Source organism: Otolemur garnettii, unplaced genomic scaffold (assembly GCF_000181295.1).
Source record: "Otolemur garnettii isolate 467f Iridium unplaced genomic scaffold, OtoGar3 scaffold00075, whole genome shotgun sequence".
Taxonomy (NCBI): Eukaryota; Metazoa; Chordata; class Mammalia; order Primates; family Galagidae; genus Otolemur; species Otolemur garnettii.
This window is the reverse complement of record NW_003852470.1, coordinates 1,202,178-1,222,176: the sequence shown is the minus strand read 5'-3', so window position 1 is coordinate 1,222,176 and position 19,999 is coordinate 1,202,178. Positions and strand designations below refer to the sequence as shown.

Sequence of the window (19,999 nt, the reverse complement as noted above, 5' to 3'; positions counted from 1 at the left end):
TCAGCAGCCTTGTGGTTCCCAGCCACCCCTACCCTGGCTGCCCTGAGTCATGGCCAGACTCCATGTACCGTAGCAGGTATGGAGTCTAACTGCCTGGCAGACAAAGAAGAAGCACAGAGCATGTGGCAGAGAGTAGCTCTTGTATGTGATTCAGAGGTGAAAACTATACAGAAACAGCAGAAATTGCCACAACAGTTATATCGCTAGAAAACATCCTTCACCTTCCCACCCATGGCCCTCCCGCCAAGAATGGAGCAGAATCTGTCCATCCTGTGGCTCTGGGAAAAAGGCTTGTACACAGGGTGGCTGGTGGCAGGGCTGCAGTGGCCAGGTTGCATACAGCCTTGAGCCTGTGAGAGACCAGGGGGCCCAGGCTCCGCCCAGATGTGGCCTCACATGACCTGCCAGCCCACAGTGAGGGGGCCCTCAGAGGCCAGAGTGGGCAGCTGTGGCCCTACTCTGTTTTGGGTCCTGCAGGACCTAAGTGGTGCTGGCCTTTCTTGCTCTTGACAGGCACTCACAGCTTCTTGTCGCTGGGCACTGCCATGAGCCAAGGTACAAAATATGGCTGGGGCACTGTGGGTACCGCCAGTCTGGGACTGCTAGGGGATGTGGCTGCAAGACCTCAGCCCGTCGCTCCCTACCCTGGCAGACCCAAGTCTCCAAAGCCATCTGAGAGGTAACTGTCCGCAGGCTCTGGGCCGGAGGCCTAGCTGCTGCCAGCTGAGGGGCAGATGGAGCCACAGGTGGGCAGGACAGAGTGCTCCCCCTCGCTATCCTCCGCAGCCTCCATGGCATTCCTGGTTGCAGGGCCAGGAAGAGACTCAAGAGGCTCCTGTGTGAGCTCCTGGCTCCGCCTCAGCCTAGGGACAGAGACACAGGTTGGGGCTCAGTGGTGCCCACCAGCCCCAGACACTTCTTGCTGCTGGTCCCATGACTCGCCGAAGGACTCACAAAACGTGTCCTTGGGGGACAAGCCGTGAGGTGCCCACAGTCGGGCCAGGCACCAGGCAGTGCCTCTGGGAAGCCCTACTCTGGGACTCCTGGGCACAGCGGGGAGCCTGGCAGTGGTATGGGGGTGGCCCCCAGCACCTGCCTGACTCTGGGCCAGGCTGGTTGCCAGTGGTCTCTTCCAGCCGGAGGTGAAAGGAGGCCTGACTATGCTGCCGGCAGCACATTGGGGAGAAGTTTTCAAAGACTCAGCTGAGTCTGATCCTCAGTCAGGCCTCTGACCCTGGGGTGGGGGGCTGTGTCCACTCCAGTTCCCACACACCGTCCTTCCTGGCAAGAGGCCCTCCCTGTGACACCTGGGCAGAGGGAGTGTCCACCTGCCTGTAGCCCCTGATCAGCTGCCTCTGCAGCAGCAGGTGTTGTTGGCTGCTTCTGTCCTGTCCCCTTCCTGCCGGCCACATGTTCCCTTTATGTCCCTGGTACCTGGCACTCAGGAAAGGCCTGACAAGCAAGTTAGTGACTGAGGATGCCAGAGTGGTGGGAGCTAAGGCTCTTGACAGTGCCACCCAGGAAGCCCCCAGCCCTGACCTGGGCTGAGTGCCCCATTTCTCCCTCAGAGATTCTGGCCACTGGCCCCATTTGGAGCTGAAATCTTCCCAGGAAGCCCCCGCCCTACACAGGGGTCTGAACAGGGACATCCCGCTGCCCACAGCCCAAAAAGAGTGGAGTCAGGCACTCCACATAGAGGCCATGTGGCTGCAGAGTCCCTCCTCTCTGCCACCACTAGTCCCCCAACACACACTCACTTTTCTCTATTAAAAATGACAAAGTCTTGCTGGATCGCATCAAGGCAGTCCTGAAGATATTCATTCTCCTGTGAACAGAAAGATGTGTGTCACTTGTGGATGCCATCCAGGTTCTAAGCATCCCTCAGGAACCCATTGTGGTCAGCTATCCTCCTGGACGGACTGCCCGACACCTGCCAGGCAGCCAAAGTGCCTGGGAGTACTTCTTCCAGAACGATCTCACCTGGGACCATCATCTAACCACCAAGGGTTCCCAGGGGCCACTGCCCAGCCCCCACTGCAGTGGACGTGCTCTGTGATGTCTGTGGGGCTGTAAAGGAAGCCACCCCACATGGCTCCTTTCCTATCCCTGTCTTGTCTCCCCACTTGCCTAGCAGGACTCAACCCCTCCCTTGTTCCCGGTATACTAATCTCTGACTCAGTGCCTGTTTCAGGGTGCCTGCCCCACACAGGCTGGTCTCGGGGCAGTTCTGTGAGGTATACCCTCAGAACAGGGTTTTGGACCCAGGCTGCTCTCAGCTAGATGCACAGGAACCCAGAATTGGTGACACATGGGGTGATGGAGGTGCAAGGCAGGTGGCTAGACCAAATTCCTAAGACTGTCCCTAGGGTGAGTCAGGAAGGTGCAGGTGGAAGAGGATGTGCAAGCCCCGACTGCAGCTCTGGTGCTGGGGAGAACAATTCCAAGCTGTGGTTCACCATCAGCGTGTGAGCAGACAACAGGCCCAGGCTGAGAGTCAGTCTGCATGGCAGTGTGGAAGGACCCCATCTCCTGTGGCTGAGGGCAGACCATGCTGAAGGCCATGCCTAGCTATGAGCATAACTTGAGAGAAGGCTGGATCCACAGCCTGGGAAGGCCTCCTGTATATCACCAAGGCCCTGCTGGGGAAGGGACACAAATGTTGACCCCAGCCCACTATGCTCACTGAACCTGCAGAAGGGCCCCTCTCCCTACTTCAGAAAGCAGCATCCATTCCTATGAATGGACCACGCAGGGGCTGTGACCACAGCAGACATCTCGCAAGACACACTTGCACCTTAGCACCTGCCTCCACTGGTCTATCCAGCTTTGAAACATAGCCGCATGACCCAGCTGGGAGCACTGGCCCTGCCGAGGTCAGGGAGGAGCTTCGGGCTGCTGTGTCCAGCAGTAGCCAAGAGTACTGACCTGGGAGTGGCTCAAAGACTGTGAGTAGGGGGTGGGTGCAGATGTGAAAGGGGTCTGTTGATGGCAGGCCCTACCACCCTGGTGTGGAGTCTGACTCCCAGACAAGAGCCCCTGAAGTGGGCTTGGATATGCCATAGGACAGCTCTTGGGAACTTGAAAAAGACTATGGGCTGGGTGAGGATCCCAGATCATCCACAGAAGGATGCTAAGAAGGGACAAAAGTCTCAGGGAAATAGGCAGCTAGCACGAGCATTCCCAGCCAATGTCAGTGTTCTTCTGGGGCACGAAAGACATTCCTTTCAGCAAGGGAATAAGGAACTGGTGAGGGGTGGCAGGAGAGGCATGGTGACAATGGCAGGACAGAGTAGCAAGAGCCAGGGCCTGTCATAATTGGCGGAGGCCCCTGGCGTGACCACACCAAGAGGCAGTGAGGCTAGATGGCATGAAGGGCACCCTGACCCTGAGTGTCTGTGATGGCCAGCAGAGCATGGGGCTCCTAAGGGTCAGCAAGGGACAATAGCATCCATACACACTGTAACAAGTTGGGGTGGAGCAGAGGGCTGTCAGCCACTATAACACAAAGTCACATTTACTGGGCTAGTTTTTACATCTAATTCTGTTATTAGACTGTGAACTCATCGACTAAAGCAGGGAAGGCCCAGGCTAGTTCATGGCAAAGGTCAGAGCAGTGACCTGGGCCCCCTGGTGTTTGTGGTCACATCCTCACAGAGGAATGGGGTGCCTAGCACTAAGCTAACACTTGGCCCACATCCATCCCACCTGGGGCCACTGGTGGCTGCTGAAGCATCATCAAGACAGACATATTTGGCACTTGGCAGAGCTGTGATGTCTGGGCCTGACCTACGGAGCTACAGGTGTGGGGGAATGGGAGGGAGATGCTGGTCAGCAGGCACTAAGTCCATTATGTGGGTGAATGGGTCCTACAGATCGGAGGGACAGATGGTGACTGTGATCAACAAAACCATATAGTAACAGCAACCAGGGGCTCGACCACACTGGGTGAGGATGTAAGTCATGGCAGGAGGCACAACTGACTGCTTAGATCCCAAGATCCATGGTGGTGTGACAGGAGGTGGGGAGGGGCTGGGATGGGTACGAGAGGACAGAGGAGGTAACTGCAGCAGGGCTGTCACTTATCCCCCATGTCCAAATTTTCCTAAGGTGAGAAGTCCACCAGAAGCCTGAGAAGCTGCTCCAAAATTACCTAAAAAACATGACTCTTGGTGGTGCATGAGCTGGACTGCGGTGAACCCTGAAAGGTGCCACCATGATCCCCTTCTCCCCAAGGTGCTTAGAGTGCTGCTGGCAAGAAGCCTTCTGCAATGCCTGTATCTGTCTGGTCCTGCTGTGCCTGTCCCTCTGATGGCCACGTGTGGCCCCTCAGTGCCCTGCCTTGGGCTGCTGGAAGGCACAAAAACTATGTCACCTGAGCCCTTCACCAATGACTGGTGGGTGCAGGAGTATGAGAGCCCAGCTTCCTCTGGGCAGCACCTCTAAGTTGCAACCCATGCTCCAAGGTCCCTGAAGGTTCAGGCTAAGCTACTCCCCGGGGGGTTCAGGATTTCTGCCCCAAATCCAACCCTCACTGCCTCCTCCTATTCCTGAGTGATATCTCCTGGGTGCACCTTCTGATATTCAGAAGGCTGAGTAACTTGATGGCTCAGAAGCCTCCTCTCAGGGCAAACATTATTGCAACCATGAGGGCCAGGGAAGTGAATTCCAGATCCCTACCTTGTCACTACTAAGCAATGCAATATGAGCTGAGCAGGGACAATTCCCGAACCTCTCAGAACAAAATTGGAGGGGGCACAGTTCCTGAGTTTGAAGCTTAATACAAAGTTACAGTGATCAAGACACTATTGTGCTGGTGTGAGGACAGACACAGGTCAATGAAATAAAATTGCAAGTCCATAAATAAACTCTTGTATTTACAGGTAATTGATTTTTAAAATGATGCCAAGCCCTTCAGTGGGGAAAGAACACCCTTCTCAACGCACGGCACTGAATTGGACCTCCACATACAAAAGAATGAAGTGGGATCCTTACTGTATACTACATGTAAAAATTAACTCAAAATGGATTTCAGACCTCAGTGTAAGAACTAAAACTCAACAATGCTTAGAAAAAAACATGAGAGCAGGTCTGTGACCTTAGTTCAATTGCTGCTCTTTCAGGCATGACAAAGCAGGAAGCAGAAGAGAAACAGACACACTGGGTAACATCAAAATCAGAGACTGTATGCTGCAGATGACACCACCGAGAGAGGAAAGAAACACACAGGATGGATTTCTGGAGCAAGAAGGCAGACTAGAAACATCTCCTTACTAGCCACTCATGAAGAGGCAGGGGAAAGAAAACTCTAACCACCTCTGGCTGGAAGACTCCAACCAGGGACATCACTTTGGGGGCACAGTGAATCAGTGGTGGATTATAGGAGCCAGCAAGGAGGTCTGGAGGGAGCTGAGAAAAATCAACACAGAAGGTGAGTACTTGGGAATGGGCAAGGGAACAACCGGCCAGCCAGTCCAGAGGACTGGAGACAAGAAAGGGTTGTCCTGCAGCTTTTTGATTCAGGGATGATCTACTTACTGGAGGGCTTAAATGAGTGGGTGCACTAAAACAGTGTCCAATAGCCGAGACTGAATACCAGGTGGGGTGCATCCCCTATTGGCTTGGCTCGTAGCTATGTGCTGCCATTGTGGGAAGGCCATGTGGGAGAAACGGTCTGCAGAGTCCTAGGACATGGCCAATTCTGGTGCCTTCTGAGCTTGGGCATTCACTCTTGGGGTGAGCTGAGCATCCTGGAAATTGTTGTTAGAGGGTACTATGTGATGTGTCTCCTAAGGAATCTGGCAAGAGCATTAGGACCCCAATCCCATGGGAACTGACTGCTGACAAAACAACCAGGACCTGATTGTGGGTAACTAAGTTAGGAAGACAGGACCCGATCTCCTCTGCAACTGGGGGTCGGCTTCTGGCACTCACCCAGCATATGTTTGCTGTCTCCTAACATGATAGTGCCACTTGGTGTCTAGGCAATATAACATATATATAGTTATACATATCTTTGGGGTTTTTCATTTTCTTTTTTTTTATTGGTTGTATTTTCATTTTTAATTTCTTCAATAGCAAGCAATCTTCCTTTTTTTTTTTTAATTGAAACAGAGTCTCATTATGTTGCCCTCAGTAGAGTACCCTAGCATAACAGCTCACAGCAACCTCAAACTGTTGGGCTTAAGTGATTCTCTTGCCTCAGCCTCCAAAGTAGCTGGGACTACAGGCACCCGCCATGATGTCCGGCTATTTTCTTGTTGCAGTTGTCATTATTATTTAGCTGGCCCAGGCTGGGCTTGAACCTATCATGTTCGGTGCATGTGGCTGGTGCTATAACCACTGTGCTGAGCCAGTCTTCCATTTTTGATACTGTTTTTTAGTCCCCTTTATTCACTCTTTCTTTCTTTCTTTTTTTCTTTTTTTTTGAGACTGAGTCTCAAGCTGTTGCCCTGGGTAGAGTGCCGTAATGTCACAGCTCACTGCAACCTCAAACTCTTGGACTTAAGTGATTTACTTGCCTCCGCCTCCCAAGTAGCTGGGACTACAGGTGCCCACCACAATGCCCAGCTATTTTTTGGTTGTAGTTGTTGTTGTTTGGCAGGCCTGGGCTGGATTTGAACTGCAAGCTCCAGTGTGTGTGGCTGGCACCCTAGCTGCTGAGCTACAGCCACTGAGCCCACTCTTTCTTTTTTATTTCTTTCCTATTTTCTCTTTTTGAGTAGAGATTTTTCTACTTTTCTTATTTTTCCCATATAAATTTCTCATACAACACCCACCTAAAATGTCTCCTTTTTTCTTCTTTATCTTATATAATTGCATTTTAAATTTTCCTTACCTATTTTTTTTTTCTTTTCTCTGAGTGCCGGGGGATAGGGGTCATGGCATTGGTCTGGCTTAAGGAGGTCATGAACTCATGATCTAGGGTGTCCTTCTAGCTTTGGCCTTTGGAAAGAAAGTATTGGCAAGTCCCCACAGCAACATATTGCTGAGTTTTCAATTATTGTGGAGGGGATTATTTTTTTCTTCTTTCTCCGTATTTGGAAGAGGTGGGGTCTTGCTTTTCCTCAGGTGGATAAGGAGCTCCTGACTTCAGGGTATTCACCTAACCCAGTCCCCCAAAGTCCTAGAGTTGCAGGTGTGGCCATAGAACCCTGCCAAACAACACTATTTCTCCTGTCACTCTCTTTCTCTTCTTTCATCCCCCCCCTTTTTTTTTCTTTTTCTTTTCTTTCTCCCTTCTCACTGTTTACCCTTCTCTTCCTTTAGGCCTCATACCAAAAGACTATTTTAACATCTAATCTCTGAGATAAGGTAATTTAAAGTGAAGGAAGTAGTGAGAAGGAATAACAGGGAAGGAAGTTAACAAGAATAAAACACACATGGGGAGGAACCAACAGAATTTGGGCAACGTGAAAAACAAAAACAGAGCAACTCCCCCCCACCAAGGTACCATGAGGCAGCCACCACCAAGGACTCCACCTACAAAGAATTAATGGAAATGACAGAAAGGGAATTTAAAATATGGATAACAAAGACAATAAAGTGAATTGAGAAGAAAGTAGAAAACAGAACCAAAAACAGATTAAAGCCAAAAATGGATGAAATAATTGGGAGACTAAAAAAAGAATATTGAAGAGCTTAGGGAATTGAAGGAGTCAATCAGAGAAATTAAAGATGCAGTGGAAAGTATCAGGAACAGATTAGACCATGGAGAAGAAAGAATCTTAGAGCTAGAGGATAAAGCTCCTGAGCTAACCTAGGTAGTTAAAGAGGCAGAAGAGAGAGAAAGCAGAACATTCACTCAAAGAATTATGGGACTTCATGAAGTGTTCAAACATATGAATTATAGGAATCCCTGTGGAGAAGAACATCCCAAAGGAATGGAAGCCCCATTGGAGGATATCATAAATGAAATTTCCCCAAGTATCCCTAAAGATTCCAAAACACTCCTTTTAGAGGGATGTCAAACCTTATGTCATCTCAACACAAACAGAGAATCTCCAACACATTAACCTGTCCAAAGTCAAGACAAAAGAGAAAATTCTGCAAACAGTAAAGAGTAAACACCAACTGACCTACAGGAGTAGATCCATCAGGGTGACAGCAGACTTTTCAGCTGAAACTTTACAAGCCTGAAGACAATGATCATCTAACTTTAACCTTATTAAACAAAACAGCTTCAGCCCAGAATTCTGTATCCTGCTAAATGAAGCTTCAAAATCAATGGAGAAATCAAATCTTTTACTGTTATGCAAATATTGTGGAAATTCACTGCAATAAGGCCAATTCTATAGGAAATACTTAGACCTATTCTCCACAGTGACCGTCACAATGGCCCACCAGCAAAGTAAACAACTGGAAACTGAGGAGAAAACCTAGCTTCCGCAATGGTGCAAAGGATAAAACTAAGCAATAGACTTTCACAAAATAAGATGAATAGAACTTTATAACAGTTATGAGTTCTCTCACTAAATGTAAATGGCTTTAATTTCCCACTGAAGAGGCATAGGCTGGCCAACTGGATAAAAAAGTATAAGCCATCCATATACTGTCTTCAAGAAATAAACCTAACCTTGAAGGACAAATTTGGACTCAGAGTAAAGGGATGGAAAACCAAATTTCAGGCAAATGGAAATCAGAAGAAAGGAGGGGTTGCAATCTTATTTTTAGATACAAGTGGATTTAAAGCAACTAAACTCAAAAAAGACAAAGATAGTCACTTCATTCTGGCCAAGGGAACAATACAATAGATGACATTTCAATTCTAAATATTTATGCACCCAACTTAAATGCTCTCAGATTTATGAAACAGATCTTGATTAGTCTGAGCAGTATGATATCATATACTATATCATATAGTATATAGTATCATATAACACTATAATACTGGGAACTTTAACACCCCTCTGGCAGAACTGGACACATCTTCTAAATAGAAGTGAAAGATACAAGGGACTTAAAGTCACCATAGAACAAATGAGCTTAATCAACATATACAGAATACACCATCCCAAAGCTAAGGACAGCCTATGGAACATACTCCAAAGTAGACCATATCCTAGGATATAAATCAAACCTCAAAAAAATTAAAATAATTAAAATTATACCTTGTATCTTCTCAAACCACCAGGCAATAAAGGTAGAATTCAACTCCAACAAATATTTTCATCCCCACACAAAGGGGATAGAAATTAAACAACCTTATGCTGAATGATGGTTGTGTCAAGGAAAAGATAAAAGAAGAAATTGTTAAATTCCTCAAATGACAACAAGGAAGCTACAAGTTAACAAAACCTATGGGATATTGCAAAAGCAGTCCTAAGAGGGAAATTTATTGCATTAGATGTCTACATCCAACAAACAGAAAGAGAGCACACCAATGACCTAATAATCATCTTAAGGAAATGGAAAAGGAAAAACAATCCAATTTCAATCCATCAAAAGAAAAGAAATAACTAAAACTAAATCAGAAATAAACGAAGTTGAAAACTAAAGAGTCATTCTGATTTAATGAAACAAAAAGTTGGTTCTTCAAAAAAAAGATAAAATCAATAAACTAGAAAAAGAAAAGTAAAATCTCTTAATAACCTTAATCAGAAATGAAAAGGGGGAAATAACAATAGATATCAAAGAGACACAAGAGATCATCTCTGAATAGTACAAGAAACTCTATGCCTAGAAATTTAACAATGTGGAGAAATTGGACCAATTTAACAATGTGGAGAACTTGGAATCACACCATCTCCCTAGACTTAACCAAAAAGAAATAGATCTTTTGAACAGACCAACATCAAGCACCAAGATAAAAGAAACAAATAAAAATCTTCCAGCAACAACAACAAAAAAACCCTGGACCAGCACCTGGCTTCACACCAGAATTCTATCAAACCTTCAAACAAGAGCTTTTACCCATACTTCAAAAACTATTCCAAAACATTGAGAAGGAAGAAACCTTTCCCAACACATTCTATGAAGCAAACATCACTCTGATTCCCAAACCAACTTAAAAGGAGAACTATAAACCAATTTCACTAATGAATTTAGAAGCAAAAATACTCAATAAAATCTTAGCTAATAGATTACAGCTACACATTAAAAAAAATATACATCATGATCAAGTAGGCTTCATCCTAGGGATGCAAGGTTGGTTTAACATATTGAAATCCATATATGTAATCCATCATATCAATAGAAGCAAAAACAAAGACTATATGATCCTCTCAATAGATACAGAAAAAGCATTAGATAAAATTCAGCATCCTTTCATAACAAGAACACTTAATAATATAGGCATATATGGCACATTTCTTAAGCTGATTGACGCCATCTACAACAAATCCACAAGCTAATATCATACTGAATGGAGTAAAACTGAAAGCTTTTCCACTTAGAACTAGAACCAGACAAGGTTGTCCTCTATCACCACTACTATACAACATTGTGTTGGAAGTTATAACCAATGCAATCAGGCAAGAGAAGGATATAAAGGGCATCCAAATGGGAGCAGAGGAGGTCAAACACTCCCTCTTTGCCAACAATATGATCTTATACTTAGAGAACCCTAAATACTGAACCATAAGACTCATGGAATTGATCAAGAAAGACAGGAACATCTCAGGATATAAAATCAATGTCCACAAATCAGTAGCTGTGGTATATATCAATAATAGCCGAGTTGAGAAGCTAATAAAAGATACAATTCCCTTCACAGTAGCTTCAAAAAAAATGAAATACCCAGGAATACACCTAACAAAGGAGGTGAAGGACCTCTACAAAGAGAATTATGAAACCCTAAGAAAAGAAATAACAGAAGACATTAACAAATGGAAGAGCATACTATGCTCCTGGCTGGGAAGAATCAACATTGTTAAAATGTCTGCACCTTCCAAAGCAGTCTACAGATTCAATGCAATCTCCATTAAAATACCAACATCATACTTTGAAGAACTGGAAAAAATAGTTCTTCATTTCATATGGAACCAGAAAAAAATGATATCTCCAAGGCAATTTTTTATAATAAAAACAAAGCTGGAGGCATCACTCTATCAGACTTTAGGCTATGTTACAAGTCCACAATGATCAAAACAGCATGTATTGGCACAAAAAAATAGAGACATAGACATTTGGAACCGAATAGAAAATCAAGAGTTGAAACCAATCTCTACTTGCCATCTGCTCTTCGATAAACCAGACAAAAGCATACACTGGGGAAAGATTCCCTATTCAATAAATGGTGCTGGGATAACTGGATAACCACATGTAAAAGACTGAAATTAGATTCATGCTTTTCACCACTTATAAAAATTGATTCAAGATGGATAAAATATTTAAACCCAAGGCATGAAATGATTGAAATCCTAGAAGAAAGTGTGAGAAAAACTCTCGATGATGTCAGCCTGGGGAAAGATTTTATGAAGAAGACTTCAGCAGCAATCACAACACAAAAATAAACAAATGGGACTTAATTAAACTGAAAAGCTTCTGCATAGCTAAGGACACAGCAATCAAAGCAAATAGACAACTTCAGAATGGGAAAAAATATTTGCATGTTACAAATCTGTTAAAGGGTACATAACTAGAATCTACAGAGAACTCAAATTAATCAACAAAAAAAAAAAAGAGCAAACTATCCCCTCTATCACTGGGAAAGGGACATGAACAGAACCTTCTGTGAAGAAGAGAGACGAATGGCTAACAAACATATGAAAAAAATACTCATCGTTTCTGCTTATCAGAGAAGTGTAAATCAAAACCACCCTGAGACATCACCTAACCCCAGTAAGATTAGCCCACATCACAAAGTCCCAAAGTTGCAAATGCTGGTGCAGATGTGGAGAGAGGGGAACACTCTTACACTGCTGGTGAGACTATAAACTAATACAGCCTCTCTGGAAAGAGGTATGGAGAATCCTCAAAGATCTCAAATTAGATCTCTCATTTGACCCCACAATCCCTACTAGGCATCTACCCAGAAGGAGAAAATATCATTTTATCATAAGGACATTTGCACTAGATTGTTTATCACAGTTCAATTTATAATCACCAAGATGTGGAAACAACCTAAATGCCCATCAACTCAGGAATGGATCAACAAACCATAGTGTATGTACACCATGGAATGCTATTCAATTGTAAGAAAAGATGGAGACTTGACATCTTTTATATTAACCTGGATGGGGCTGAAACACCTTCTTCTTGGTAAAGTATCACAAGAATGGAGAAGCAAGAATCCAATGTAGTCAATACTAATATGAAGCCAGTAGATGATCTAATTCATGCTCACATAGGAAAAAAACTCATTTCAATTCACCTTGAGCAGAGGAGGAATGGGAGGAGGGGGGTTGGGTGCTTCCACTTAATGGACACATTAGTGAGACCCTTAATGTAGGGGTGTATGGCGCACCTTTTGGGTTTGGGACACAACTACAAGAGGAACTCTACCTAACAAATTCAAATGTTGTGACCTGGCTGTACCCTCACATTAACCTGAAATTATAAAAAAAGAAACCCACAGGATCAAAGAAATGTGTGCAAGTAACCAGATGAGGCACTTGTATCCACATATGAATAAAGAGATCTTACAAAGAAATAGAAAGATAGACAAGAATTTCTGGTATCAGCTCCACTGTGGAAGCCCTCGCTCCTGCCCTCGCAACAGGAAAGAAACTGAAAATCAATGACTTTCCTTGGACTCATGAAGCAGCATGGGTCAAAGGACCCCCAGTCCCCTGAAATGGACCAATAGCTCCCACCAAGACCAGCCGGCCAGGAGCTGTGGCTGAAGGAGCACACCTGCTAGGTCTGAGGAGGTGCTGGAGGCCAAGCGTGTGAAACTCCCAGGTATAGTTGGGGGGAGCCCCACCCTTCTGTGCATTTTGCCTCCAGGAAGCCCACCAGGTTTTAGTGAAGAGCCAAGAAAGGGACCCACTGGGCCCCGCATGGGGAGTGGGGTAACCACATGAAACGTGCCCAGAGTGTGCTCCATAGCAGTGGGGAATTTACTCTCCACGGGGAACACTTGTCCCATGTAGGGGAAGGGTCACTTGAGATCAGGGGCAGAGTGCTACAGCCTCACCTATGAGGACAGTATGCTCCCACCAGGGCAACACAGCGAGACCCCATCTCTATTTAAAAAAAAAAAAGAAAGAAAGAAAGAAAACTTAAAGTGTTGAAAGGAAAAAACCTACCAACCTAAAATTCTACATCAATGATATTATCCTTTAAAGGGAAGGAGAAATACTTTTTAAAACAAAAATGGAGGGAATTCATTTCCATAGATCTGTCCTGTAAGAAATGTTGAAAGAAGTTCTTCACAGAGAAGGAAGTTGCCGTAGGTCAGTAGCCTGGCCCTACAGAAAGAAAGGAAGAGCATCAGAGAAGGAAAAATAAAATAAGATCTTTGATTTTTCTTATTTTTAATTGATCTAAAAGGTAACTTTAAAATAATAACAGTGTATTGAGTAATTATAGCATATAGATGAGTGAAGAGAATGGCAATGATGTCACAGGGACGAGGACAGAGGGGTCGGCTCTGTGAGGAGGTGTTAGAGCAGACCTGGATATCTACAGCAACCCCTAAAAATATTCTAAAAACAAGTATAACTGATAGACTAAGAGACGGGATAAAATAAATCACAGAAAATGATTAATAAAAGCCAGAGAAAGCAGAAAAGGAAGGGAAAAGAAAGAGCAAATAGAAGAAATACACAAGTTACAGGTAAGTAAGACACGTAGCCAGCTGCATCACCAGTCACTGTAAATGTGAAAGGCCTAATATGCACCGATTAAGACAGGTACTGTCAGAGTAGATTGAAAAAGACACAAAAACCCATTTTAAAATATTTGAATAGGGCAGTGCCTGTGGCTCAAGGAGTAGGGCACTGGCCCCGGAGGTGGTAGGTTCAAATCCAGCCCCGGCCAAAAAAAAAAAACACTGCAAACTAAAATAAAATATTTGAATAGATATTTCTCCAACAAGAAATGCCCAGTAATCGAAAAGATGTTCAATGTCATCAGGAGAAAATGAATCAAAACCACAAAGTCACTTCACACTCACTAAGGTCTCTGCACTTAAAGAAGCAAACAGGCCAGGTGCCAAAAAGAGCTGGAGAGTATGTGGGGAGACAGAGCCCTCGTACTTTGCTGGTGGGAACGTACAATATCACACCTGCTCCAGAAAACAGCTTGGCAGTTCCTCAAATGTTAAGCATGGAGGCACCACATGACCCAGCAGTTTCACTCCTAGGTGCACGCCCAAGAAAAATGAAAACATTCATCCATGCAAAGACTGGCACATGAATATTCATAATACCCCCAAAGCAGGAAAACACCTAAATACTCGTTAACTGATGCATGGATAGATAGAATGCAATGTATAAGTGAAATTATTCAGGCATGTAAAGTACTAAAGTCCTGACACCTGCAACAACATGGATGCACCTTGAAAACATCACACTCAGTGAAAGAAGCCAGTCACAGAAGACCACCTATTGGATGACTCCATGCAGTGCCAGGCTCCTCCTACCTCTAGCACCAGGCTCCTCCCACCCACCATGCCAGGCTCCATCCACAGCCCCCAGCCTCTCCTGTCCCAGCCACCTCCTGGGCAGGTCAGCACTGACACAGTGGGCTCTGCATACTGTCCAGGCCCTGTTCTCTTATGAGTGCACCCTGGGCCTATTTGTGTACCCTAAAACCCCAGCTCTGGAGATGATCTGGTTAAGTGGAATTCACACACTTAATAGTAGGATGTATAAGGATGCCCACCAGCACCTGCCAACCATCCTGTGACTCAGACTGGCTCCTCAATGCAGTCCCCGCAGCCTCTACCTCCAATTGGACACCAGGGGTCAGCACCAGCAGTCCTGGAGGGGGCAGTGGGTGGGCACCTCACCCACCCACAGGACCTGTGTTATCTAAAGACCGAGGGGCCCAGCCCTGGACCCCACTTCACAGTGGGGAGGCACTGATGCCCATCTTCCCAGCCCACACAGAGCATACAGGTCTGAGGGGTCACACAGGGGAAGGGGCAAGGGCAGCGGTCGAGCCCAGCATCACCACTGTCACCCTGACGTGACACATAACTGTGGCTGTTCTTTGGTGAACACCAGCTGTGCCCTGGTGTTACAGGATGAGTGGCGTCCCCTTGAAAGGCATGTTTTAATACCTATGAACACTATCGAATCCCAGGTACCAGTGAACAGGACCTTATTTGGAAACAGGGTCTTTGAGGATAGGTGAGCTGTACACCGCAGTGACCACTGTCCTGGTAAGAGGGTGGAACAGGTGCACACATGGGAAGATGGCCATGTTATGGCAGAATCGGGGACAGGAGTGATGTGTCTAAGAGCCAAGGAACGCCAGGGATGACAGTGCAGCCCTTCTCCAGGAGAGGCTTGACGGGGCTCTCCCTCCCCGGGAGGCCTCAGCAGGACCACTGCCCTGTCTCCGACACTTAGGCTCAGGCCTCCAGAGCTGTGCCACCACCTGTCTGTTGCTTCAGCCTCCTGGCTTGTGGTCATTTGGATAGCCCCAGGATGCTAATGCACCTAGCCAGGTAATGCCACAGCCGCTCCCAGGGGCCCTGCACAACCCACCTCAGAAGAAGCATTTGGTGAGGAAAGCAGGAGGTGGGTCCTGGGCCTCCTCGGGACCTTGGCAGACTGTCTGCCAGACTTTTGAAATGTGTGGTCTGCCAGGGTCTTGCAGGACCCTGGAGGGGAGGACCTTAGCCTGCTATGCAGGGATGTGGACGGGGGCCCTGAGCCCCTGTGGGGAGCCCCCACCCCTGGCCAGTACCCACCGACTGGGAGCTGTCACGGCTGTTGTCCCGGGACTTGCTCTTGGCCAGCCGCTTCTTCTTCTTGTGCAGGGGCCTGGACTCCAGAATCATTTCCTCCAGCTCGAAGGTGGGGTCACAATGCAGACGGCCTTTCTGCGGGGACAGGGTGCTGAGCCGAGGCCCGCAGGCCTGCTGCCCGCCCCCGAGCCACTATCCACAGGCTTACATTGGGCACGAAGCCTGGCTCCACCTTCTTCTCCATCAGATCATCCCACGGCACGCTGGCCAGTGATGGGGCTGCCCGCATGTCCTGGAGGCAGGAGAGCCGGTGCTCGGGGTTCACGGTGAGGAGCTGCAGCGAGGCCCATGTCAGATGGGGCCCCTGGTCTGGAAGCCCTGCCAGACCAGCCCTCCCTGGCACCTGCCCTGGGCGTGGGCACCCTAGGAGGAGGGGTCTCCAGACCTGAGGTGCAGAAGTTTGGCACCTCTAGGGTGATGTAAGGGAAGCTGGCACTAACTTGGGAAGAGCAATGTGCTCAGCCCAGCAAGGTGATGAGGCAATGGGGTTTGAGCAGTGTGGGCTGAAGCCTTGGTGCCCAAGGGCCACAGACAGCGTCTGCACCAGAAACATCCTGCCAGGATCCACCAGGAGGTGGCAGCCGTAACCTGGCTAATGGTTCTCCCTGGAACACTGGGCACACAGCTGGCCTGACAGTATCCCAAGCCACTTACATCTCAGCATAACCCTCCACCACCCAATAGGTTCCAGGCAGCCAGGCATCACCAGGGCAGCAGCATCCCAGCAGCCAACTGCCTCTGCCTAGTTCACCAAATGGGTGCCCCGTCTTTCCAGGGAAAATGCCGCCAACCCTGCGTGAGGTTTCTGAGGCATGGGCTTGGCTGAGTGGATCACTCCCTCCCGCTCAGGCCCTCTCTTGTGAGACACCTGGGCAGGTGTAGCCAGAATTTCACAGGGCTTGGAGGGAGAAGAGGCTCACTGGGGGTGGGAGAGTCCCCTGGCAGGCCAGTCCTCGCTGAGCCTTGAGGCAGCTTGGCTACAAGTGTGTGTGTCGGGGGGAGGGGGTGGCGCTGCTGAGAGCCGCAAACCACAGCCTCACCTTCCGCAACAGGGCCACCATCTCCTTGGACCAGCTGGGCACATACTGGACACTCACGGTGCTGAACAGCTGCACCAGGGACTCCACTGGGTTGCTCGAGTGGATATCATAGGGTCTCTGGGGGGAGGGAGGCAGCTCTGGGCAGGCGCCCTTGCCCCGATCCCCTGGACTAATGCCACCCACAGGTGCCTGCACCCTGAGTGCCCACCCTTCACCCACATGCAGCACAGCTCAGCACCACACAGAAGAGCTGAGGGGCCATGCCCTGCAGGTGTGTAGGAGGAGCTGCCTCTACGGTGGGGTCCTATGGCTGGCTGAGGGATACCAGTGCCTTGGACAGCCCCTGGGAGGGGCAGAAGAGGGCAGTATATGGCCTGGGGCAATACCCCGCCTCCTGGTCTCTAGCCAGCCTAGCCATGGTCACCAGAAGGGGGAGCAGAGGGCCCCATGCAGGCACCTTGTGAGAAGTTGTTGCTAGACAGTTCTGGGCCCTGTCTGCCTCCACAAGGGCCAACATGCAGACCCCACCCATGGCCCCGGGGCCCCCACAGTGAGTTTGTGCCTCCTTTACTCAAGCATTTCATCAGTGACCCAGATGCTTTGCTAAAGGCATGAGTCCTCCAGGAGGGGGATGAAAATGCCCTGGGCATCGGATGTGGGGGCAGCCACATCCTTCCCTGGCACTCGGCCACCCAGGGCCCTCGGGAGCTCATACCCATCCTCGAAGCAGCTCGTAGGCCATCACCCCCACCGACCACCAGTCCACCTCGAAGGAGTAGCCAGACCCTCCATTAACGAAAGAGTGGAAGATCTCTGGAGCTTTTGCCAGCAAGAGAAGGAGCAGGGGAGCTATCAGCGGGCTGGAGGCCCTGCCCCAGTCTGGGCTGCCCCCAGAGCGGGAGGAGAAGCCGCTGCATCTGCCCTTCCTGCCTGGGGGGAGTCAGCTGCCTCCAGAATCCCCCACGGGCCTACTCTCAGACCCCCACCCCCATGGGCCTACCCACTGGAGGCCCGCACCATGCACCTACCCATGTACGGCTTGGTGCCCGCTAATGCCGTCGCCCGCTCCCCATCTTTTATGATGGTGGCAATGTTGAAGTCACTCAGGTGTGCATGTCCTGTGGGAGAGAGGAGAGGTGCAACTGTCCCATGCCCAGAGCTGTGTCCTTGTGAGCGGGGGCACTACCTCCCCCCCCACCCGCCTGCCTGCCCCTTGGCTGCTTACCCCGCTCATCCAGGAGAATGTTGTCAGGCTTGACGTCTCTAGAAGAGGCAGAGGTGAGCAGATGAGTCCTGGGGTTTACCCTATTCCTGCCCTGGAGATCCTGACCTGAGAAGGGCTCCCAAGATGCCTCCACACCCACCAGAGGCAGAGGCTGGAAGGCAAAACCAGCCACTCCCTGCCTGGCGTGGGGGCATGGCCAAATCCCCCACCTTGGGCTTCCATAGCAGGGTACCCCAGCACAGAACACAGATGGGGCTGTAGCAACTGCTACAAAAACAACCACAGGCACCGGCTATCCTTCCACCCCCTGGCGCGTCCCTCAGGAGAACAACTCGGCCTCCAGCCTCTCTCTGCTCTGACTTGGCAGATTTCCCAGCTGAGGCTCAGTGACTCAGTGACCATCCAGTGCCTGAACCACAGCCTGACAACAGAAGCCCCGAGGGCACAGGTGCGGAAATAGGTCTGTTCAATTTTATCATACACCTCATAGCTTGTTTTTCATTTTGTTCTGTGGCTGCAGAGTTTCAGCCTAATTTCTGCTTCCCAATTTTTGCTTCCTAATTTTATCCACTTCATAATGTGCTTCCTCACCTGCTTCCCAATTTCATCTGCATTAAGCTAATGTGAAAACGAGCTTGAGCTCCCCAGGGACACAGTGGAGGCGCTAACAGAGAGCCTGCAGTTAAACAGGAGGCCATCCAATGCAGCCAGGCCCTGCAGTACACATGAGAGAACCTCAGGAAGGCTTCTAGGACAGGGCCCACCTTTAGATGAGCCCAAGTGTGCAGCTGTGGGGCTGAGCCTGGAACAGGTGTCACAGCCAGACGCAGGGCTGGGGACACAGGTGGGGCAGAGGAGCCAGACCAGGCTCTGCTGGGTAGTGGACACCCCTCAGTTGGCCCAGCAGGTGCCTCACCCTGCCAGGTATGCACACACCTGTGGATGATGTGCTGGCCACGCAAGTAGTCGAGGGCCAGAGCCATCTCACAGATGTACAGCCTCACCGTGTCCTCAGAGAACTGGACGTTCTGTTGCAGGTGGTAACGCAGGTCCCCACCCAAGAGCAGGTCCACCACCATGAACATGTCCTCCTCATCCTGGAAGGAGTACCTGTGGGTACCAAGGGAGGATCGGCCTGTACATGGCTCGGGAGCTGGTCACACTCCTCCACAGCTGACACACACACCCTTGCCTAAGGACCATAACCCCAACGGGCATTCCCAGGAGTAGGGCACAGCCCTGGGCATTGACTCCACCCCTACTCGAGTTGCTCTGAGCCCAGACCTTCAGGAAGGACAGAGCAGCCTGTCCTGGAGGTGGCCCAGCTGGGGCAAGAGACACCTGTGAGTGACAAATGGAGTGCAAAAATAATAGTGCACATTTCTGGGTTGTTTTGGGCTGCCCTGATTTCCTTTTCTGTAAAATGGGGATAAAAATATCTGCCTGGGAAGATTGTTAAGGAAAATGAGGATGTGGGTGAGATTCTTGGCCCAGTCCTGGGCAAGGGGCTGCATTTAATAACCAGCAGTCACAGTGATGATGGTGGTGGTGATGATGATGGTGTGATGGTGTGGTGATGATGATGATGGTGTGGTGATGATAGTGATGGTGTGATGGTGTGGTGATGATGGTGGTGGTATGGTGATGATGGTGATGGTGTGATGGTGTGGTGATGATGATGGTGGTGTGGTGATGATGATGATGGTGTGGTGATGATGGTGATGATGGTGGTGTGGTGATGGTGTGATGGTGTGGTGATGATGATGGTGATGGTGTGATGCTGTGGTGATGATGGTGATGGTGTGATGGTGTGGTGATGATGATGGTGATGGTGTGATGGTGTGGTGATGATGGTGATGGTGTGATGGTGTGGTG

General features: G+C 48.7%; 1 protein-coding gene across 1 annotated transcript in view; it reads right to left on the bottom strand.

Annotated features, from left to right (window-relative positions):
- Positions 1–709: 709 nt before the first annotated feature.
- The window catches only part of STK32C (serine/threonine kinase 32C), a 79,845-nt gene continuing 60,555 nt past the window's right edge, over positions 710–19,999 (bottom strand). The window contains exons 4-12 of the mRNA XM_003794050.1: positions 19,061–19,234; positions 18,125–18,162; positions 17,928–18,017; positions 17,615–17,718; positions 16,900–17,016; positions 16,008–16,133; positions 15,803–15,934; positions 1,758–1,825; positions 710–863 (exon numbers count right to left, since the gene is read on the bottom strand). Coding sequence (XP_003794098.1) covers positions 710–863; positions 1,758–1,825; positions 15,803–15,934; positions 16,008–16,133; positions 16,900–17,016; positions 17,615–17,718; positions 17,928–18,017; positions 18,125–18,162; positions 19,061–19,234 — 1,003 coding nt within the window. The remainder of the gene's footprint in view (positions 864–1,757; positions 1,826–15,802; positions 15,935–16,007; positions 16,134–16,899; positions 17,017–17,614; positions 17,719–17,927; positions 18,018–18,124; positions 18,163–19,060; positions 19,235–19,999) is intronic.